We start from the raw sequence: 19883 nt of genomic DNA, 5'->3' as shown, positions 1-19883 counted from the left end.
CCAGACGACGTCTTCTTGAGTACAGAGTTCTAAAAGCCACTAAATGAAACTCACAGGTGTCAGGAGAACATGGAAGATTTAAAGGGCAAACCCAGCAAATTGGCCAATTACTCCTGGGTGACAAATGGTATTTCCAGATGGTGAGATGCGGGCGGCGGTAGCGTGCGGGAGCGTGCATGGATGGAAGTCTGAATGGCACGTCGGGGGCTTCCTTATTAACAGTACATGTTTTAGCAAGGAAAAAAGCGCTGGGAAATTCTTTAATTAGGCTCACACTTGAACTTCTCTTATAAAGAATAATCAATTGTTAGCTTTAAGTTATACTCTCTGTCATTATAAGCGAAAATAAAGGGGGTCCCGGCACAAAATATGAGTGTGAGCCTGAAATGTGGTCTGGATGAGCACACGATGAAATTCTCAGACATTCCCCTCTCTGCAGACATGCTCATGCCATGAGTGAAGATGATAAAACATCACATTTCAATACACGATGGTCTTCAGCATAAAACCCGATCCTTGTCGATGTAGTTTCCAACTTTGGGCCTTAGGCACATGGATGAGGCTCAACTATAATTTTGGACTTTGTGTTTGAAATGCTATGTTATCTGTTATATATGTTTTTTTTGTTTTTTGCTCAAGAAAATATTTCTACTGTCCTTGCAGGAGGCCAGTAGGGTGGGTGACAGTGACAGTCTCTTGTTAATGGGCCCCGCCAGCCACCACCATGCCCTAGCACTCTCACTGAGGAACTTGAGGTCCATCTGTTTCATCTCCTCCTCGTCTCCTTTGGGTGTCCAGCCACCTGCCACTTCACAGCCTTTCCTCCCAGCTCCCCCGGCACCCTCCCACTGTCCCCCATTCACTCCTTCCTAAACGCCGTTGCCTGCTGGGAATGTTTGTGAATGTTTCCTTGGGTGTCCCGTTCAGTACACCGTTCTCTTCCTCGCCAGAAGGGGTTGATGTTAGAAACAAAGATCTGAGGGTCGAGTGTGTTCATCACTTAGTGGGATGTCACTACTTCTATACCCTTTAAGTGGGTGGAGGCCATTAGTATATGGATGTATACGAAACCAGGTATCCACGTGCCTCCATAATTCTGTATCTGTTCATCAGCATTTATACTAACCTAAACCTGAGTCCATACTCAACCCTCCGACTGTAGTGTGGGATTTTCCAAATGCATATAGTCATGTGTCCAGCCCCCAAGTGCCGTACACAACTGTCCTACCACCATAAACGTTCTTCTCTACATCCCTCTGGTGCTCAGCCACTTTGCCTTCCTTGCCCCTAATTGGTGTTCTGTCCATGCAACCACTAAATCTTTTTACCTCCTGCAGACTTTTGCCTTTTCTAGAATGTTCTGTAATTGGAATCATGAAGCGTGTAGCCTTTGCAGATGGATTTCTTTCACTTAGCAATATGCATTGAAGGTTCTTCCATGTATTTTCATGGCTTGAGAGTATTTCTTTTTAGCATTGAATACAATTCCGTTGTCTGGCTGGAGCACTTTTGGTTTGCTCTTTGCCTGTTGAAGGCCCTCTTGGTTGTATCCAGTTTTCGATGATTATGCATAAGGCTGCTATAAACGTTTTTGGACACTTACTATTATTTTTTGTATGATTTTATTTATTTATTCATGAGAGACAGAGAGGGGCAGAGACACAGGAAGAGGGAGAAGCAGGCTCCCTGCCGGGAGCCCGATGTGGGACTTGATCCCAGATCCCGGGATCACACCCTAGGCCAAAGGCAGACGCTCAACCACTGAGCCACCCAGGGGTCCCTGGACACTTACTTACAGGTTTTTCTGTGGATATAAGTTTTCAGTTCACTTGGAACTGTGTGTGTGATTGCTGGGTCATATGCTAAGTATGTTTAACTTGGCGATAAAGTGCGCAACTGGCTTCTAAAGTGGTGGCACCATTTTGCCTTCCCGTGAACAATGAACGAAAGTTCCTGTCGCTCCACATCCTCATCAGCAATTGAAATTGTCCACTCTTTTGGATTTGGATCATTTTAATAGGTAGGTAGGGGTATCTCATTGTTTTTTCACTTGTATTTCTCTAATGAGAAGTGGTGTCAAACGTCTTTTTATATTCTTATTTTATATTCTTTGGTGAAGTCTGTTCAGAGTTTCTGCTCATTTAAAAAATTTTTTTTTGCTTTGACGAGTTCCTTTTATAATCTGGGTACAGGTCCTTTATCAGGTATATGATTCTAAAAATATTTTCTCCCAGCCTGTGACTGTCTTTTACTTTTATTAATAGTGTTGTTTGAACATTAATTTCTTTTTTTTATTGAAGTTCAATTTGCCAACATATAGCATAACACCCAGTGCTCATCCCATCAAGTGCCCCCCTCAGTGCCCGTCACCCAGTCACCCCCACCCCCGCCCACCTCCCTTTCCACCACCCCTTGTTCGTTTCCCAGAGTTAGGAGTCTCTCATTGAACATTAATTTCTATATAAAGATCAGTTTATCAATTTTTTTGCTTATGAATGAATCATGGTTTGATGTTTAAGAATAATCATGTTCGTGGAGATTTTTTTCCTACATCTCCCAGAAATTATAGTTTCAGCTTGTACGTTTAGGTCTTTGGTCTTCCATTTTGAGATAATCTGTATATGGCGTGAGGTTGGGGTCCAACTGTAGTTTTCGGCATGTGGATGTCCAGTTGCGGCACCATTTGCTGGTAAGAGTATCCTTGCCTCACTGGAGTGTCTTGGCTCCCTTGGTGGAAACCACTTGACCATAAGTGTAAGGTTTTGTTTCTAGACTCAGTCTGCTCCATTGATCTCTGTGGCTGGCCTTCAGCCAATACCGGACTGTCTCTGCTGGGCATGTGCTCGGCTTCAGGGCAAGCAAGGCTACACAGGGGGTTTATTAAGCTGCCTGTGGTTAGCTCACCTTCCCAACCTCCCCACCTCCTTATTAAATCCCTGGCTAGCTGACTGCTGGTTTGCTCGGGCTGAAGGAGCTACTGACTCTCCCTGTTTACTTGCCACTGAGATTGCCACATTTAGCTGACAGCGTTCCAAGTCACATGGGTCCCTCTGGCAACTGCAGGGCAGTTGTTGGCTTTGTGGCCTATCTGCCCCTCCGCAGTCAAACTGGCTGCTGGAAGACCGTGGGGGCAGGGGGAATGAGAGCCACTCCGGGTGGAGAGGCCACAGACTCCAGCTCCTCTCACTGGAACTAAATGTGTTCATCGCCTTCAATTGCCTAGCTGCTTTTTGAGGAGAGGATTTGTTGACCTCCTCACTCCATCAGGCCAGAAGTCCTCTCCTCTAGTATCGTTTGAACTTGAAATATTCTTTGTTTTCCCTCAAGCCCAGGCTCACATCCCCTCCCCGTGGGTTGTTACCTTGACCTTGGAACTGGTCTCCTGGTGCCCATTCATCCTCCGCACAGCTGTCAGAACCACCAGGAATGTGGAACCGATTTCCTCGGTCCTCTGTTTTAAAACTACTGTGTAAGAACGAAGAGACAAAACAGCCCAGTTCACAAACGAGCATAAGATCTGAACAGACACTTTATATAGGAGGAAGCTACATGAAGATGCTCAAAACCATTATTCATTGGAGAAATGCAAATTAAATCCACAATGAGCTACCACAACACACCCACCAGGATGGCTAAGATTAGAAAGACTGACAATACCAAATGTCGGTGCAGATGTAGGCGAGGTGAAACTCTCCTACATTGTTGGTGGGAATGGAAAGCTGCTTAAAATACCAACTGTAGACCTACCCAGTGACTCAGCAGTCTCACTCCTATTCCAGAGAAATGAGAGCTTCTGTCCAAAAAAGACTCACAAAGAATATTCAGAGCAGCTTTATTTATAAGAGCAAAACAAAAACAAGAAAACTGGGAACAGCCCAAGTACCAGCAGCAGAATGGATAGACAAATTGTGATATATTTATATATTCATATGACAGAACGAATTACTGAGATAAAAACATGGGTAAATGTCAAAAACATTATGCTGAGTGAAAGAAGTCAGTGAAAAGAGAGCACATACTATATGAGCCCAATCATATGAAATTCTAATACTTATACAGCTGATCTCATATATATATGAGGTCCGTCGCTGCCAGGGTTGGGATGTGGACAGGGATTGATTGGGCCAGGGACACGAGAGAACTTTCTGGGGTGATGGTGTCATTGTATATTTTGGTGGAGGTCCACAGGTGTGTGCATCTGCCAAAACGTATCAAGTGGTACACCTCAGATTTGTGTATTTTTACCATATGTACATTTTTCGTTAAGGGCATCGTAAGCAAATGTGTAGCCCTAGGTCATAAGACATTTAGGGGTGGTGAGTATGGATGTCTGCGATTGAAGTGCAGCATAGAGATAAGGGAGACATGAGTGGATGGAGAGACAGATGGACAGATGGACATGTGATAAAGCACAGAATGCCAAACGCTATAGGATTTAGGTGGTGGATAGGAGTGTTCACTGTAGGATGTTTCCAACTTTTTAGTATGTTTGAAAAATTAAAAAAAATAGGTATGTATATATTTCTGAGAGACACAGAGAGAGAGGCAGAGACACAGGCAGAGGGAGAAGCAGGCTCCTTGTGGGGAGCCGACGCGGGACTCGATCCCAGGACCCTGAGATCATCACTGGAGCAGAAGGCAGATGCTCAACCACTGAGTCATCAGGCGCCCCCCAATTTTTAATTAAATAGAGGGAAAACATGTTTAAAGCAGCCCAAAAAACAAGCCTCTGTAATGGCTCCCCACTGCCTCCAGGATAATGTCAAGCCCCGTGGCCTGCCGACGGGTCCCCAGGTTCCTTTCATCCGCCATCTGTGGCTTTCCGGCTGCTTCTCTATCGAAAATGCCGTTCTTGGGCAGCCCAGGTGGCCCAGCGGTTTAGCGCCACCTTTGGCCCAGGGCGTGATCCTGGAGACCCAGGATCGAGTCCCACGTCGGGCTCCCTGCGTGGAGCCTGCTTCTCCCTCTGCCTGTGTCTCCGCCTCTCTCTCTCTCCTCTCTGTGTTTTTCATAAATAAATAAAATCTTAAAAAAAAAAAGAAAATGCCATTCTTCCACCAGCTGAATTCCGCCTCATTTTCCAGAGAGGGCTGAGCTCCCCATCCCTTAAGAGATGCCTCAAAGGGCACCTCTGCTCTGGAGGCTCGTCCGCTCTGTGGCCCTCTTCAGCCCGGCCCGGGGTGGCCCTGGGGTGCACCAGCCGCGTCCTGCTCTCCTTATCCTCCTAGAACCTCTCCACCGGCGGGGACGGGGACGGCGCCTCTTGTACCAAATCCTGTGGGTTCATTACCCCCAGCTTTGGCTTCCCATAAGCAGGCGCCTTTTTTCTTGTGTATCCCCAGTGTTTGCTGAAATGGGGGGGGGGGCTAAAGTGGAGCAGACCGTATCATACATGCCTCCCCCCGAAGGGAAGAGTGACACATGTGATTGGCTCTGCTGACGACCCCCTGGGCCACATTGGTGATGGGGTCGTGGCCCGAGTTGCTTTCTCCTGGACCCCGAAGGGCCCTCTGGCTGGGAAAGCTCACTCTTGGAAGTGGTGCGCTCTGTGATCTGCTCTGTAAAGCCAGCTTTCGCCCAGGTGAGCTCCAAGCGGATTTCATGAGAGGGGAGAGGACACACTGGAAGCTTCCACGTGGCCCCCACCTGACGGGGCACCTGTCTAGCCTCTTTGTGGAGCAGACGCTTTGCCTGATCTTGCTTCTGGCTCCTCGTGTGTGGTCTTCCTTGGTAAGGGATCTGGACCAGCCCCACGGGATCACCCCCACTGGCGTGCTGCCTAGAACCCCTTGATAAGTTGACCCAAGGAAACCCCCTGGGGATGGGAGGGGACAGGGGGTCACGGAGGGCGCCTAAAGGGATAGGCCACCAGCTAGTGCATGCGCTTACCCAGGACCACCGTCTTCCCATCCTGGGAGGGCTCTCCTCAGAGATCATCGAGGGTTGGAGCTGTGCGGTGCTCTGGCTAAAGGGTGAGCGCTCTCATCTCGCAGGTGGGGGTGGAGGAGCCTTCGAGACTTTCCAGAACAGTGAGGAATGGCATCCCCACTGGTTAGCCGAGGCAGCCACACGTGTTCCAGATGGTTCTTTGAGTTTGATTTGACTTTGTATCCACGGGTCATTTGAAGCAGGCGTTCTTCCTTCTCTGTGGATTTTTGACTTCTTAATCGATTTGTTGTTTTGCATTTCTGCTGCCTGTTCTCCTGTAATGAAAAAAAAAAGAATCTTTAAAACATTGTCAAGTCCTACCGGGGGCTGTTGGAGGTCTAAAATTCTAAAATACTTAACACAAGTCCTGAAACCCTTGAACACCCCCCTGCCACCCCCCCCCAGCAGTTCTAGATAGAATCTCCCCCACTGTTACGAGACTCTCCGCGCCCTTGGCAAATCGGACGTGTCAGGCGCTCACCGTGCGCCCGGGGTTGTGCTGTTGTCAGAGAAGGGCAGGTACGTGCCTTGCATCCCTGCCTCCCAGGATCGGGGCCGTGGCGGACTAAAGGCTAGCGTGTGTGTGTGCGCATGCGTGTGCTTTGTTGCCTTTTGCATTTGAGGACCCTGTAGATCTGGCACTTCTGTTAAGGACAGGTGGATCTGGGACCTCCTCCCTGCGGCGATGCCCCCTGTCCTAGCGCCCCCTGTGGGTACAGAGCCCACTAGAACTGTAGGACTTCTTCCAGCTGTGGCTGTCACCAGATGCAAGGGTCCCTCGAGCTGTGTGGTACAGCCTTCCAGATGTATAGGTCTCTGTCCTCAAAGCAAATTGCAGCGTGACATGTGCTGTACGGGAGTTTCTAGAACAAGAGAGGCCAGCCCTAGTCTCTTCGGTATGTAAGTGCGGGGTATACTTGTGAGCTCAGAAGGCACGTGGGGATACAAACACAGCATCCTTGAAGACGAAGGGCCTGCCTGTGACCCGTGGACCAGCTCCTCTGAGCTGTCCCCCTACTAGTGGGGAAATAGGGGCTTGTATATTTTAAACATTTCTTACGCATTATATGAAAATACTGCTTTTTTGCTTCCCCATCTACGGAGAGTCACCAGTAATACTTTAGAGTATCTGCTTGCAGGACTTTTTCTAGACATCATGTACCTTTGTAAATACTGGGTTATTTTCATAAAAATGGGACCCTGTTACTTTTAAAAAAAAAACAGTTGTTATTCAGTAAAAGCCCTGCTTATCTTTCTCGGTCATTAAAGAGGACCCTAAAATATTGTGTTGAATGGACTGCATGATGTTACACCGTAATTTATTTAGCCAGTACCTATTTTGAGAGGTTTTTCCCTCTGGCTATTTACCGCTCCACACAGTGCCACGATAAACATCCTCATAGCCAGATACACAAAGCCTGTCTAGTTTGTCGGCTAAATTCCTAGATGTTGACTGGCCGGGCCACAGAAGTATGAATTTTTAATGATGCGCCTCTTCAAGGGCCCTGCCAAATGGTGTTCCATTAAGGTTGTCCTGGCTTCCCCTCCGACTGCTAGGGAGCAAACAGGTGCCTGTTAGCTTCTGTCCCCACCCTCACTGGGCACTGTAGTTTTGTGATCTTTGTAAATGGACTCAGTTTAAAATGCTCCCCTGTTGACATTGGCATTTCTTTGACTACAAGGGAGGTGGAACACTTTTTACCCCTAGGTCTTATTAGACGCCCTTATCTTGTGGGGTCGAATCACCTGTTCACATTCGTTGCCTGTGATTTTTTCATTTTTTGATTTTTTTTTTATGCCAGAGTCTGTATCTTTCCTCGTTGACTTGTAAGGGCTCCTTTTACATTAGGGATGATCAAACCCTTTTCAGAAATTCCCAGGACATCGTATTTACCAGTTCCTTAACTGATAGGCCTTTGGGTGGTTTCCACGTTTTGGCCTGCATGAATAACGCCATCCTGTTCCCATTTCATGCGACATTCTTGCAGCTCACGATCGTACAGATTGTATGATCGAGACTGGAGGTGAAAGAAAGGGGAGGTTGGATGGCTCCGGCCTGTCGGGAAATCTGGTGAGGTGAGCGCATCAGCAGTGGACGTCCAGGAGGGGCCTGGCCTTGCCCTTGGCAGTGGCCACGCCCGGCACAGCAGAAGGGTCCACAGTGGGCCAACACGGTCAGACTCCAGGCCCTCACCTGTGACCCCACTGCTGACCTGTTCATGCCTGGAGGACCCTACGGAGGACCCTACAGAGGACCCTGTGTTCTCCTGTCTGCTCGGTGCAGCACCGATTGTGCTTTTGAAAAAGGCAGTGCTGCTTGTTGTTTTGTAAATAACCATTCACATCCAATCAGGGATCTTTAACTCAAGGATTCAGCCCTAAGTGGGAACATAACAAACCTTATTTTCTAACCCCCCCCCCCCGCCAGTCTTTACAAAATCGACTTGATTTTCCAGAGCAGTTTTAGGTTCACAGCAAAATTATATTCCTGCTCCTCACAGCCACAGCCTCCCCCATTACCAGCACCCCCTACCCCCAGGGTGTGGGTGTTCCCGTCCACGAACACACCATCCCCAGACTCCGTGACGCACGGTGGAGGGGATGCCAGAGGTCGTTGCCTCCAACATCCCAGAGCGGTTTCCCTTAAAAGCCCCGGGCCCTGGGGAGACAGCCTCCCTCCCTTAATGAGCACTGTGCCCTGAGAAGCGGGAGCGCTCAAGGCTAATTAGTGTCCTGAAATGGCACCAGTTGCTCATCAGGGCGCTGCCTGTCCGGGGAGGTAAGCGTGTGTTGAGCTTTGTGCGGGTTTATCACGCTCACGGGGATGGACACGTGTGGCCACCACCACGGCCCGCGCAAAGACCCGTTCTGTCGCCGCATGGCCTTTCCAGGGCCCCACCGCCTCCCTCCCCCCCACTGCCCTAATCCCCTCCACCCACTAACCTGCTTCCCTTCCCATGATATTTCAAAGCCTTTTGAATTTCAAAATACCGGATGAGGGATTTTTTGCTCATGTGCCAAGGTAGAGGTGGACGGCCTTAAAACAGTCCTGGTCGTCCCCTTGTCCCCTCCTCTGGCAGGCAGCATTGCGCGATGCACCTGCACCTAAATCGCACCAGCAGAAACATCTGCATTTGAAGAAAAGTCTGCGGGAGGCACTAGGCCCAGGCGGCACCGAAATGGAAATACTAACTGCAGAGCCTCCCTGGGTGGTGGGGCTCTGCGTTGTTTTCCTGCTAGGCTCCCGTCCTTTCGTTAAAAACGAAGTTGAAGCATTTTGTGCCCTCTGCTAAAGAATAAAGGCTTCTTGCAGGAGACTGTGTGTCCCCGGGACTGTGTTCAGGGCGAGGTTGGCCGGCCTGAGCCCAGCTCTGCCACCTGCTGGCAGGTCCCTCCCGGTGAGCTGGGGGGGCCCGCCTGCTCCTACTGCAAAGACGCCTGTGGGCGAGGAGCTGGGATGTGACCATCACTTTCCAGATCGACAGTTCTGCTTGGCAGGTGACAGGCACGAGAGGGCAGGTCTTGGATGTCCCGGCAGAAGCCCCCTGGGCACTTACTGGGGCTGTGGCAGGGGTGCAACCAGGGGCCCGTGAGCCGGGGAGGGGCTGTCCGCAAGCCGGGGGGTCACGGGCTCACGGCCGACCCTGAGTGCTTTTGGCTTTTTTTTTTTTTTCCAGGTGACGGTCGATATGGCAGCGACGACCCCGAATCCGGTGGGTTTGCGTCCCGAGGCCTGCCCGGCATCCCGCCCCTCCCCTGACCGCTCCCGGTAGAGACCGGCCAGGCCAGCCGCACTGGGATGCGGGGACTTAAAAGAATCAAGCGTGCAAATTGGGGTCCCCGGGGAGAGGTGGCCCCCTGGGGAGGCCCGTGGGCCCGAGACCCAGAGAGCGCAGCCGTGTCCACCTTTCAAGCTTCTCAGGGTGGAAATCCTTCTGGAAGGAAACGAGCAGCACTGGGCAAATGCCTCAGCTACCGGCGGCCTCGCGCTTGGGGGTTTGGGGGGTTGCGGTGTTTGAGCGGCTCCGGCGGCGCTGCTGACCCGGTGCCAGGCGTCCTCACGCCCCCCCTCCGTCTCGCTTGCCCCCCAGGAGTGTCGGCCGAGGCGGGCACCATCGCGGGGGTGGCCAGCGCCCTGGCCATGGCCCTGATCGGCGCCGTCTCCAGCTACATCTCCTACCAGCAGAAGAAGTTCTGCTTCAGCATCCAGCGTAAGTGCGCCCCCCCGCGGCCCGCGAAGTGGGGGGCCGGGCCTCCCCAGGGCGACGGGGCCAGACCAGGAGCACGAGCCGAGTCCGACTTGCAGCCAGGCTGGACCCGAGTGTAAAGTGGCCGTGTTCCTGCGGGCAGTGTTCGTGTCACTCAGAGCAGGATGGGCCCGGGGCTCCCCCCGGCCTCGGGAGCACGGGGCGGGGGTGTCGGGGGCTCCGGGAGCTGCCGGGACGCTGGGGGGCTCTAAGGGCCCGGGAAGGCAAGGGGCCGAATAGGGTGCGGGCCCTGCACCCCCTGCCGGGCCGCGCGTGCCAGGGGTGGCTTGTGTGCTAGGCCTCTGAGCGACAAGTCGGGGAGTGACAGAAGCCCATGTCGCCAGCCGCGTGGGGGCGCGGCGAGGGAGAGCAGGGGTTCCCCGGCACCCAGAGACGGCTGGCCGAGGGGGCGCCACTCAGAGTGGCGAGCTTCAGCTCAGGTGGGCAGAGTCTCCACCTGGTTCCTCCCCGCGGCGGCCCGGTTTGCTTCTCAGCTTCGGTCGGTGTGCTTGACCAGGGCCGCCACGTACGGTTGCGCAGGTTGTGCAACCACGCGCAGCTCCACGGGCTGCACCCAGCAGCACCGCAGGGGCAGCGTTCATGTCTCGGTGCGCAACCCGCGCCACGGTTCGTGGCCGCCCCGCGTGGGATCCCGTGGACGCACGAGCTTGGCCGTCGAGTGGCGTGGACGGGGAGGTGTCAGGCAGGAGCACGGAACGGGAGGCTGGGTGGTCCTCAGAGCTGTCCCTTGTCCTAGTTCAAGAGCAGAGAAACAGAGTTACCTAAGATGGCAAAGCTGTTCTCTCAGAGTCCTGGAGGCCGAAGTCCGGGAGGAAGGGATCAGCAGGGCTCGTGCCTTCCAGAGGCTGTGGGGAGCTCCTTCCTGCCTCCTTCAGCTTTTGGTGGCCCCAGGTGTCCCTGGGCTTGTGGCCACAGCACCCCAATCTGTGTGGCCTTCTCCCATCTCTTCCACGGACACTTGTTGAGGGCGCACCCTGAATCCAGGGTCATTCATCTTGAGATCCTTAATCTCACTGGCAAAGACCATTTTCCAAACAAGGTTGCACCCCTGGGTGGCCGGAGGCCGAGGACATGGCCTCGTCTCCAGGGGCCACCATTGGCTGCAGCACCGCATCGTTACCCCGACGGGGGGTGCCAGGTGCCCCATGTGCGCAGGCAGGGCATGGGGATGCGAGGAAGCCCATCGGGTAACGGAGAGACTATTTAAAAGCCGGGCGCTGCGGAGCACTGTATGCGGAGTCCCGCCCGGAGACCCCGTCAGCCCCAGGGCCGGGATCGAGGGCACCCTGACTTTATCGATGGGGAAGGAGGGGCTCAGAGGGCTGTGGAAAGGACTGAGTCCACACGGGGAACGCCGGGTCCTCAGGGGAGCCCGAGGCCAGACAGGGAGGCAGTGCAGTGAAGGCTCGTGAGGAGTGTGGGATTGGGGGGATTGTAGGATCCAGGGGATCGGGGGATCTGCGGCTCTGGCCACGGGGGGAGGCGCCCCAAGTGAAGCGAAGATGCCTTCTTTCCGCCCTTGTTTTCTCCAACAGCTGTGAGGCTGTGTGGGTGGGACCAGGGGGGACCCGCGGGCCCTGCTGTGCAGAGCGGAAGGGTTGCTGCGGTAGTTGAGGGACAGTCGCTCCAAGAGGGGGTGTTCGGGACACCTGACAGCCACGGCCGGAGCCCCGAGGGGGTGGCTCTGCGGCCTTTCTGAAGGCAGCCCGGGGGTGGCGGCCCAGGCCCGGGAGGCAGGCGTGCCTGCGCGGCCTCTGAGGGCTCCCCCCGACCACCCCTCCCCGTCCCCGCCATCTGTCCAGGACGTGCCTGTCGCCCCGAGCCCACACTGGCCCGAGTCCCTTTCCTGGACGCCCTTGTGCCCACCCTGCCCTCCCCCGAGAGTGCCCCTGCCGACCCGGCCTCCCGGCCCCGCGCTCAAGCCCCCGAGGAGCTGGGGTTGGGACTGGCCACCCCCACCTTGTCTGCCAGGCCTGTGTCCCCAAGCGGCCACAGCCGCCAGCGCGGGGCGGTCACACAAGGCAGAGCAGAAAGTGCACCAGGAAGGGAGGGTGCAGCCGTGAGCTTCGGGGCCCCCCTCTGTCCGGGTCCGTCCCCAGGCACAGAGTCTCCGGGACCGGGGGACAGGGGCAGTGCAGGTGGCGGAAAGCCCCCGGGCTCTGTCGTCCTAAGCTTTGTGTCTTGCCTTCAGATGCAGCAGAAGGTCAAGGTAATGCCGCGCTTCGACTACTCCTGTCCCTCTCCCGCTCGGCCGGTCCCCGGGCCCCGCCCCGCCGCCCTCGCTCCTGCCCCCACTGCCCGCCCCACCCCTCCCTGCCCCTCACCCACCGGGCTGTGGCCACACCACCTGCGGCTCGGCCGCTGTCCCTGCAGGGAGGCCGGGGCCAGGGGTCCCGTCTGGGGGTCGGCGCCAGGGGCTCCCGGTCCTCAGGTTCCCCAGGGCTGTCGCACTGACTGCTGAGTGTCCCCGTGTAAGGCGGGCTCCAGTCGCAGTCGCGCCCCCCCCTGAGCTGAGAGCCCGGGTGTCTTCGATGCCCCTGGCAGGGCGGTGGGGATGGAGCCCCTGAACCTGAGTGGAGTGGCTCTGGGGGGGCCAGGCCCGCCCCCCCGGGTGCTCACGGCCCTCCGCCCTGCTGGCTGGAGGAGCCACGTGGCCCGAAGGTGGGGACGTTGCAGGGAAGGCCGGACGCTGGCAGGACGCTGGTGGCCCCTCTGCAGCGGACCCCGTGCACCCCCTCCCCGCATGTGCCCCCCCTCCTGTGGCGCTTGGCTCCCTCTGCCCCTCCGGGCCCCCGGGCTGGCCCCGCCACCTGGCCCCGGGGCTCCCACAGCTGGCACCTGCCCTGCGGGGATGCGGGTCAGAGGCCCTTGCTACGTCCCTCCCGAGGACAATGTGGGGACCCCCCCCCCCCCCCGCGCCGGGTCAGCCGCTGACTCTGCTCCTCGCCCCCTGCAGAGGGTCTGAACGCCGACTACGTGAAAGGAGAGAACCTGGAAGCCGTTGTGTGCGAGGAGCCCCAAGGTGAGCCCTTCCCGGCGGCACGGGGTGCGAGTCGGGGGGGTGGCCCCGAAGCCTTCCCCGCGGGGCAGTTCAGCCAGAACTGGGCGTGACTGCAGGGACGAGCCGTTCCACTTCCTGACACCAGGGACGCTGGGGCCACAGCCAGGGCTGCCTGCGGAGTCAGGGACTCGTGCACTGGGGACTCTGGTCCTGGCGGGGGGAGCCGCTGGGCCCAGGCCAACGGAGCTGTCATGGGGGGCGGGGGGCAGCCTTTATTTTTTATTTTTTCTTCTTATTTTCTTTTTATTGGAGTTCAATTTGCCAGCATACAGCATAACACCCAGTGCTCATCCCGCCAAGTGCCCCCCTCAGTGCCCGTCACCCAGTCACCCCCACCCCTGCTCACCTCCCTTTTGGGGGCAGCCTTTAAAAGACACCTGGACTTTTCCTTCTGAAGACTGGGGGCGCTGCAGGGCCTCGGCTGACCCCGGAGCCCGTGTCCCCCGCACCCCGTGGTCGAGCGCTGAGAGTGGGAGCCATCGACGGATGGACGGGAGGTGTAAGGTCAAGCCGGGGCGGGGGGCTGTCACGGGAGCCAACGGCAGCCGCGGGGACGGCCCTTCACTTAGGACGGGGACCGCGGTGTGTGCCGGTCCTGCACCATCGGGCTCCGTGGCCCCCGGAGGAGAGCCAAGAACAGCCCCTCGGGGCCACTGGCTACCTAGTTCTGCGGCCCCCCAGCCGCGGCGACCAGGGCGTCCCCACTGGCCACAGGCCCCAGTGTCCCACCGAGGGCCTGTATTTGCCCCTTCGGCGCCCTGGGGGGACCGTGTCCCCCTCCTAATTCCTGTCTTCTCTCCCCAGTGAAATACCTGACGCTACAGACGCAGACTGCGGAGCCGCCACCCCCCGAGGCGCCCCGGATCTGAGGCCTACGTCGCCCTGGTGACCAGCTCCTTCGTTCCCGTGGACCCACCACCACCACCGTCCGCTTCTCTGATGACGCCATCGGCTTCTGATTCTAAGTTTTCCAGACGAACTCGGGGTGTGTGTGAGGCTGGTTTCTGAGCCTGCCCTGCCATGGACGCTCGGGGACGCCGGGCACTGGGGACACCGGGAGGACGGGGGGCAGGAAGACGCTGGTGCTCAGGGGTAAGAGCCGGAGCCCAGGGTAGCGCAACCCTGGCACGCTGCAGTGACGCCCCATGTCCCTGGCAGCGGCCTCGGGCTGCTGTCGCTGGGGACCCAGCTCACACCTGGGTTGCTGGGAGGCCCTGAGGCCCTGCCAGGAGCACAGCAGGGGGATCAGACAACCACCCACCCTCCCCCCGACACACACACACTCTCCGCCTTTCTCCCTCTCCCTCTGTCACTCGCTCTCACATACGCACATGCGTGTGCGTGCACACACACCACCCAGCTCTTACACCCCTGGGCTTCCAGAGAGCTGGTCCAAGTGGTGGCTTTTCATTTATTTGAGTGCAAACATGCATGTTGTGATAGTCCTGCCCCGAGGTCTTAGGAACCTTCTGGACGAGTAGGCAGCTGTGACTCTTGGGCCTGATCCCCCTCTGGTTCCGTAGGCAGCCGCCGTGATTAGTGTTTAGGAATCATTGATGCATTGAAACGAGTATTCCCCGTGTACCCCGTGTACCCCGTGTACGCGCTTTGTTCGGTAGCAAAAGCTAGACGCTGGGCATGAGCAGCAAAGCCAGAAGCACGCGTGGGTTTTGCTTAAAATTGTAGTTGAGGGGGGAGGGGCCGCCCGCTGGGATTAGTGGCACTGGCCTGGCTCTTGGGTCTGGAATGATGGTTGTGTGTGTCCTGTTGGCCGGGGGCCCTCGGGCGCCGCGGGGCTGCAGGGAACGCCAGCACGCAGGGGCTGCCCGTTCACTTACTGGCGCAGTCTGGCCTGGGGCTAGCCTCCTGGAACGTTCCATGTGGCCCACGTGGGGTCCTGTCTGGGGGAGCCCTGCTGTCCGAGGCTGAGCTGAGGTCTCGAGCCACCATGTACTGGCATTGGGCTTGCAGCGTCCAGTAGCACCCCCGGAGGCCGGCAGGCAGGGGGGCCCTGTGGCCAGGGCTCCTGGCGCCCCCTTGTGCTGCACCGTCCCGTCTGGCTTCCGAGGGAACGGTTGGGGTCAGAGGCGACCCCGCAGGTGGAGTGACACATGCCTCGCATGCTGGCGTTTGTTGGCAGCTGCTTTAGAGACCCCGCGGTGCGGGGACTGTCCCCTGCTGCGCGTCCCCAGGCCGTCCCTCGGATGCTGGCCGCCACCCCGGGGGGCCCTCCCCCCTGGAGGGCGGCCTCCGTTGTGAGTGTGCAGGTGTGGAGCACCGAGGAGACCCCTCTGCGTGGGGGTGGGGGTGTCCCTGCCCAGGATGGGGGGGGGCTCGGGCGGTGGGGGAGGCCTCTCGTGTCCGTGGCCTCTGGCCACCCCGTGGGGGGGACCCGGGAGCAGGAGGGGGGGCTTGAGGCGTTTCACAGGTAGAAAACGGAGGCAGCACCGCTGGGCGGCAAGTTCCTTCCCTGCCCACCGCCGGGAAGGTAGGGGGCCCTGGTCCCCATGGCCCGTGTGTCGCGTGGTGTGACTGGGCCCAGCCTGGCGCTGGGAGCCCCGAGGAGGGGCCCCCCGCCCCCGCACCCCTGGACTGTGACGCGCTTGTGTTTCAGTGTGAGCTGTAAGCTGTCTCGCGTTTGCATTAAACGAACTGGAACCGACTGGCGCCTGTGCCCTGATGGCGGGAAGGGGGGGGCTTCTTTGGGAAGTGATGCTGGGTTCTCCCGGAGGCTGTGCCCCAGCCCCAGCCCCAGGTGTTCCCCCAGAAGCTCGGCGTTCTGGCCCTTGCCGGGGTGCCGATGGTGGGGCGGCAGGGCCCGTCCGGGCATGAGCGGACCTGGTGGCGGGCTCGCAGCCGGACCCCGGGGCCGAGTGGGAGGCGGCGGGCGTGGGGTCACCTGCGTGGGGTGGCGCTTCGGCGCCCTGCCGGCCGCTAGTGCAGCAGCACGAGCCCTCCCGCCCAGAGCCGCCCTGGGACTCCCCGGTATCCGCATGGGCAGCCGGGTGCCCGGAGGGGACAGGGGCGCGAGACCCGCGGGGGCTCCCCCAGAGGCCAGCATGCGAGCCGTGGACTCGGGGTGGGGGCCCCGGGGCTTGTCAGCGGTCTGCCCCCTTTGCAGCTCGGGGTCCCGGGGTCCCCGGGCCCGATCGCCCAGCCCTCCCCCACCAGCTTCGGGCAGACGGGCGATCCACGGCTACACGCGCCACATCCCCTTTGGGGCCGAGACGCGCGTGTGGGGTTCAGCGAAGGACTCGAGTCCTACCTCACACGCGTCACCTGGGCGTGGCACGGGAGACCACAGGTGTGGAAGGTGCTGTCATTTTTCCGAGGGAGGAATTGGGAAAACATTAAAAAAAAAAAGTAGACGACCCCAGAGCAAACATATTATTTTAATTACAGATGGAAATACAGTGTATCAGATGAGGCGACTACGCGACTGTACCAGTCTTTACACACCTGCACCAGGGGCTTAGGTTCCATACGCTTTAAATAAACAGAAAGCAAGGGGGGTGCTCGGCTAACGGCACGAGGCTTCTAGCTGGGCCGGGTGGGGGCACCCGGGGGAAGGGGGCTCGCACGCGGACGGCCCAACAGACAGCCCGCACGAGGCGATGCGGCCCCGGGAGGAGGACCGCCACCGCCGCTGCCGGCGGGAGGACACCGTGCCAGGTCACTGGCCCTGTTCCTGTCGCGGGCAGACCACGTAAGTCGGCGCGAGCTGGGGGTGGAAAGAACCCGTCACCCGGTCCGGTTACGCACACACCTCCTCGGGTGACTAGTTTCCAACATAAAAAAGGACATAGGAAAATAAAGGCATGTTTCTCTTTTTAAAAAATACCTTCTATGTACATGACAGTAACTGGCGCAGGAGGGCCCCGGGCGGGAAGAGGACGGGACACTCGGGGGCCGTGGCGGGGCCAGGGCGGTGAGTGGGCACGACGGACACGGCCGACGAAACGGAAAGCGCTTGATGACGGCGGGAGCGGTCACCTTGCCACGCAGGCGGTCGCTGGTGGGCAGGATCACCCGGCCCGCGGCCTGCCCGAGGCCCCTCGGGGAGTGGCCCCAGAGCGCGTCACACGGACGTGTGGACGGGGGTGACCGGGTGGGACGGCGAGGAGCCCCGCTCGGAGGACGACGAGGCGCGTGTGGCCACCTCCCGCTGCAGGTCCTCCACCCGCTTCTGCAGCTCCGCCTTCACGGCCAGCAGCTCCTTGAGGTTCTGGTGAATGGGCATCTGGGGAGAGAGGGACACGGTGAGGTCCCCTGCAGCTCTGCCGACTGGCAGCACCGACACTGTTCCCACCCATCGCGAGAGGTGCAGGCGGCCACCCCGGTGATGACCCTGCTGGAGGAGGGCGCCTGGGGGGCCGAGCCCACCCCCCCCCCCCGCAAGGCCTCCCCGGGAGCCTGAGGCCCGGAGGGGGCTGCCGTGGGCGTACGGGACTCCCGGCCTGAGGCTGGGTCACAGCATCACCCGTTCTCCCCCGGCCGGCCCAGGCAGCCAGCAGCCAGCTTGTCCCCCACGAGGCTCTCGGACCAGGGTGAGGTGCACCGGGGACGGGGGTCACCACCTGGGAGGCGCTCCTGGCCTTGTGTCCCTGATGCAGTGTGTGCACGGCAGCCGCAGGCCCGGGTCCTGAGCCTCAGCCAGGCTCCCTGGTGCCCAGCCAACAGCCTCCAGGGGCTGCTTTCTGCCGCCCCGACCTTGCCCTCAAAACCCTGGGCTCTGACCCCAGCCTGCCGCTCCTCACCGCTCCTCACCGCTCCCCCAGGGTCCTGCCTCTGCTCCCCTCCTGCATTCCAGAATCTTCTAGGTTTTGAGCCGTTCCATGCATGTGCAGCCCCCTGCCCCCGGGCTCTCCCATCAGGGCTGATCACCCCAGTCCAGGGAGGAGGGAGACGGGTAGGGAGGAGGCAGGCAGATGAAAGCGCAGGGTGCCAGGTCACTAGCGAGGAACCAAGTCCTGACATCAGGCCACAGCAAGAAGGGAAGGGACAACACTGAGGCTGAAGGGAAGGGACAACACTGAGGCTGATGCCAAAGACCCCCCCCAAACAAGGGGACGTTCCCTTATTTGCTGCTGATCCCCAAGGCCACCGCGAAGTAAGCAGTAGCTCCCCTCCTGGCCTTGCGGCCAATTTGGTGTTAATTCTCCTGTTGGGATCGTTTGGTTCCGAGGGAATCACACAAGGGAAACTTCTGGAGTCAGGTCCCGGACACGGGAAGTCCATGGAGGGAGCGCCCAGTGTCACACCCAGGACCTGAGGTGACCCTCAGGGATCTCCGAGCAGCCTTGCCTCAGGTCACTTCCAGTAAATCCAAGGCCCGCTCGGTAGAGAAGTGCCCAGTAGGGAGCCTCCCCCTGTGGGCGGTGGGTCTGCCCCGAGCCAAGAGGGCCCCGAAGGAAACGACGCAGCTCGGTCCCCCCTTCCACCCGGCCAACCCTCTGACGGAGGCCCAGGGAGGCGTGGTGCAGGCAGCCCACAAGCGCCCTCCTCGGACAGAAGGGGCCAAGCAGGCTGGTCCCCTGCCTTTCCTCCCTGTCCCGCCGGCCTGGCTCCCCATCCTGTCGCAGTGACGCCGGCCTAGGTGCCCACTCTGTGCCACCCCCCCACCCCCGTCTTTGAACATACTGCTGCTAATGAGCTGGCCCTGTGCACCGTGTGCCTGCCCAGCCTGCCCCCCACCGGCCTGCGGAGCCCCCAAGGCCCAGCCTGCTCCCCCCTCCCCCCTCCCTGCCAAGGCCCAGCCTGCTCCCCCCGCCCAGCCTGTTCCCCCCCCACGTCAAGGCCTGGCCTGCTCCCCCAAGCCCTCCCGCCGGCCTGGTTAGAACAAGAAGCGGCAGCCCGTGGGCCACCGGGCAGTTCTCCCGTCACGCTGGAGCCACAGCACTCCGTAGGCCTTCACATCACGCTCCGTTCCTGCTCCACGAGGTCTCGGCGAGGCCCGGGGACCTGGGCCCCAAGTGCGTGGAGCCACCGCCGGAGGGGATGGGACCCCGGCCCATGGGCACCCTGCAGGCCAGTGCACGGCAGCTCAGGGCCTGCCCTCGGTGCGGCCGATGGCTCCTGTAGCACGACAGTCCTGCCCGAGACCTTGATGGAGGCCAGTGCCGGCTGCGGCTCCCGCTGCCGTCACGGTGGCCATGGTCACGGAGTGCCGCAGACAGGACAGGTGGGAGGGCTTCAGGGCCAGGGCGGTGCTCTCGCGTTCACAGTCCCCAAGCATAGGGGGAAGCGCTCGAGCCCAGGGCTGCTCTTTGTCCCGCAGCAGGGCCTGTGCCAGCTTCCCTGCAAATGTTTCAGAAATCCCACCGTCTGTCCTCTGTGTCCCCCAGGATCCTATTTGGTGACTCTCTCCATGTGACCAAAATAAAGTGGGTTTCCTGCCCTCTGTCCCTGAGCCTGTCTTCTTGTTGCTACGACACACGACAGAACCGGGCAGGAAGGAACAGCGAGCCAAGGGCAGGAGCAGAACACAGGCAGAGGCCGGGAGGGAGCGGCGGACGCACACCTGACTTGTGTTCCTAAGTAAAAGGGACTCCAGTGACTGGAAGGAAGTGCCTAAGGGGTCCTGGGGGCTGGCATTCGAAGAGAAAGCAGCTGAGGTGAAAAAGGAG

At 58.7% G+C, this 19883-nt stretch overlaps 2 protein-coding genes and 1 long non-coding RNA gene across 17 annotated transcripts in view; 1 reads left to right on the top strand and 2 right to left on the bottom strand.

Annotated features, from left to right (window-relative positions):
* Positions 1-15919, top strand: part of CD99L2 (CD99 molecule like 2) — a 94656-nt gene extending 78737 nt beyond the window's left edge. The window contains exons 6-10 of one of the 2 annotated variants that reach the window (XM_025460758.3): positions 9606-9641; positions 10020-10139; positions 12388-12405; positions 13153-13218; positions 14062-15919. In XM_025460758.3, coding sequence (XP_025316543.1) covers positions 9606-9641; positions 10020-10139; positions 12388-12405; positions 13153-13218; positions 14062-14126 — 305 coding nt within the window. In that variant the 3' untranslated portion in view covers positions 14127-15919. The remainder of the gene's footprint in view (positions 1-9605; positions 9642-10019; positions 10140-12387; positions 12406-13152; positions 13219-14061) is intronic. The other variant, XM_025460759.3, reaches the window with a different exon arrangement.
* On the bottom strand, positions 3817-6323 carry LOC125754742 (uncharacterized). Its single transcript, XR_007409543.1, has 2 exons — positions 5890-6323; positions 3817-5025 (listed from the first exon to the last, which is right to left on the bottom strand). It is a non-coding gene; the product is annotated as an uncharacterized LOC125754742 (long non-coding RNA).
* A 711-nt stretch (positions 15920-16630) lies between the features above and the next one.
* MTMR1 (myotubularin related protein 1) overlaps positions 16631-19883 on the bottom strand; it is a 63932-nt gene continuing 60679 nt past the window's right edge. For all 14 annotated transcript variants that reach the window (XM_049107943.1, XM_049107944.1, XM_049107947.1 and 11 more), the window contains one exon: positions 16631-17497. In XM_049107943.1, coding sequence (XP_048963900.1) covers positions 17336-17497 — 162 coding nt within the window. In that variant the 3' untranslated portion in view covers positions 16631-17335. The remainder of the gene's footprint in view (positions 17498-19883) is intronic.

The sequence above is a fragment of the Canis lupus genome, chromosome X, assembly GCF_003254725.2.
Source record: "Canis lupus dingo isolate Sandy chromosome X, ASM325472v2, whole genome shotgun sequence".
NCBI classification, from domain to species: Eukaryota; Metazoa; Chordata; class Mammalia; order Carnivora; family Canidae; genus Canis; species Canis lupus.
Note: the sequence above shows the minus strand (reverse complement) of the source record. Positions and strands in the feature narration are given on the sequence as shown.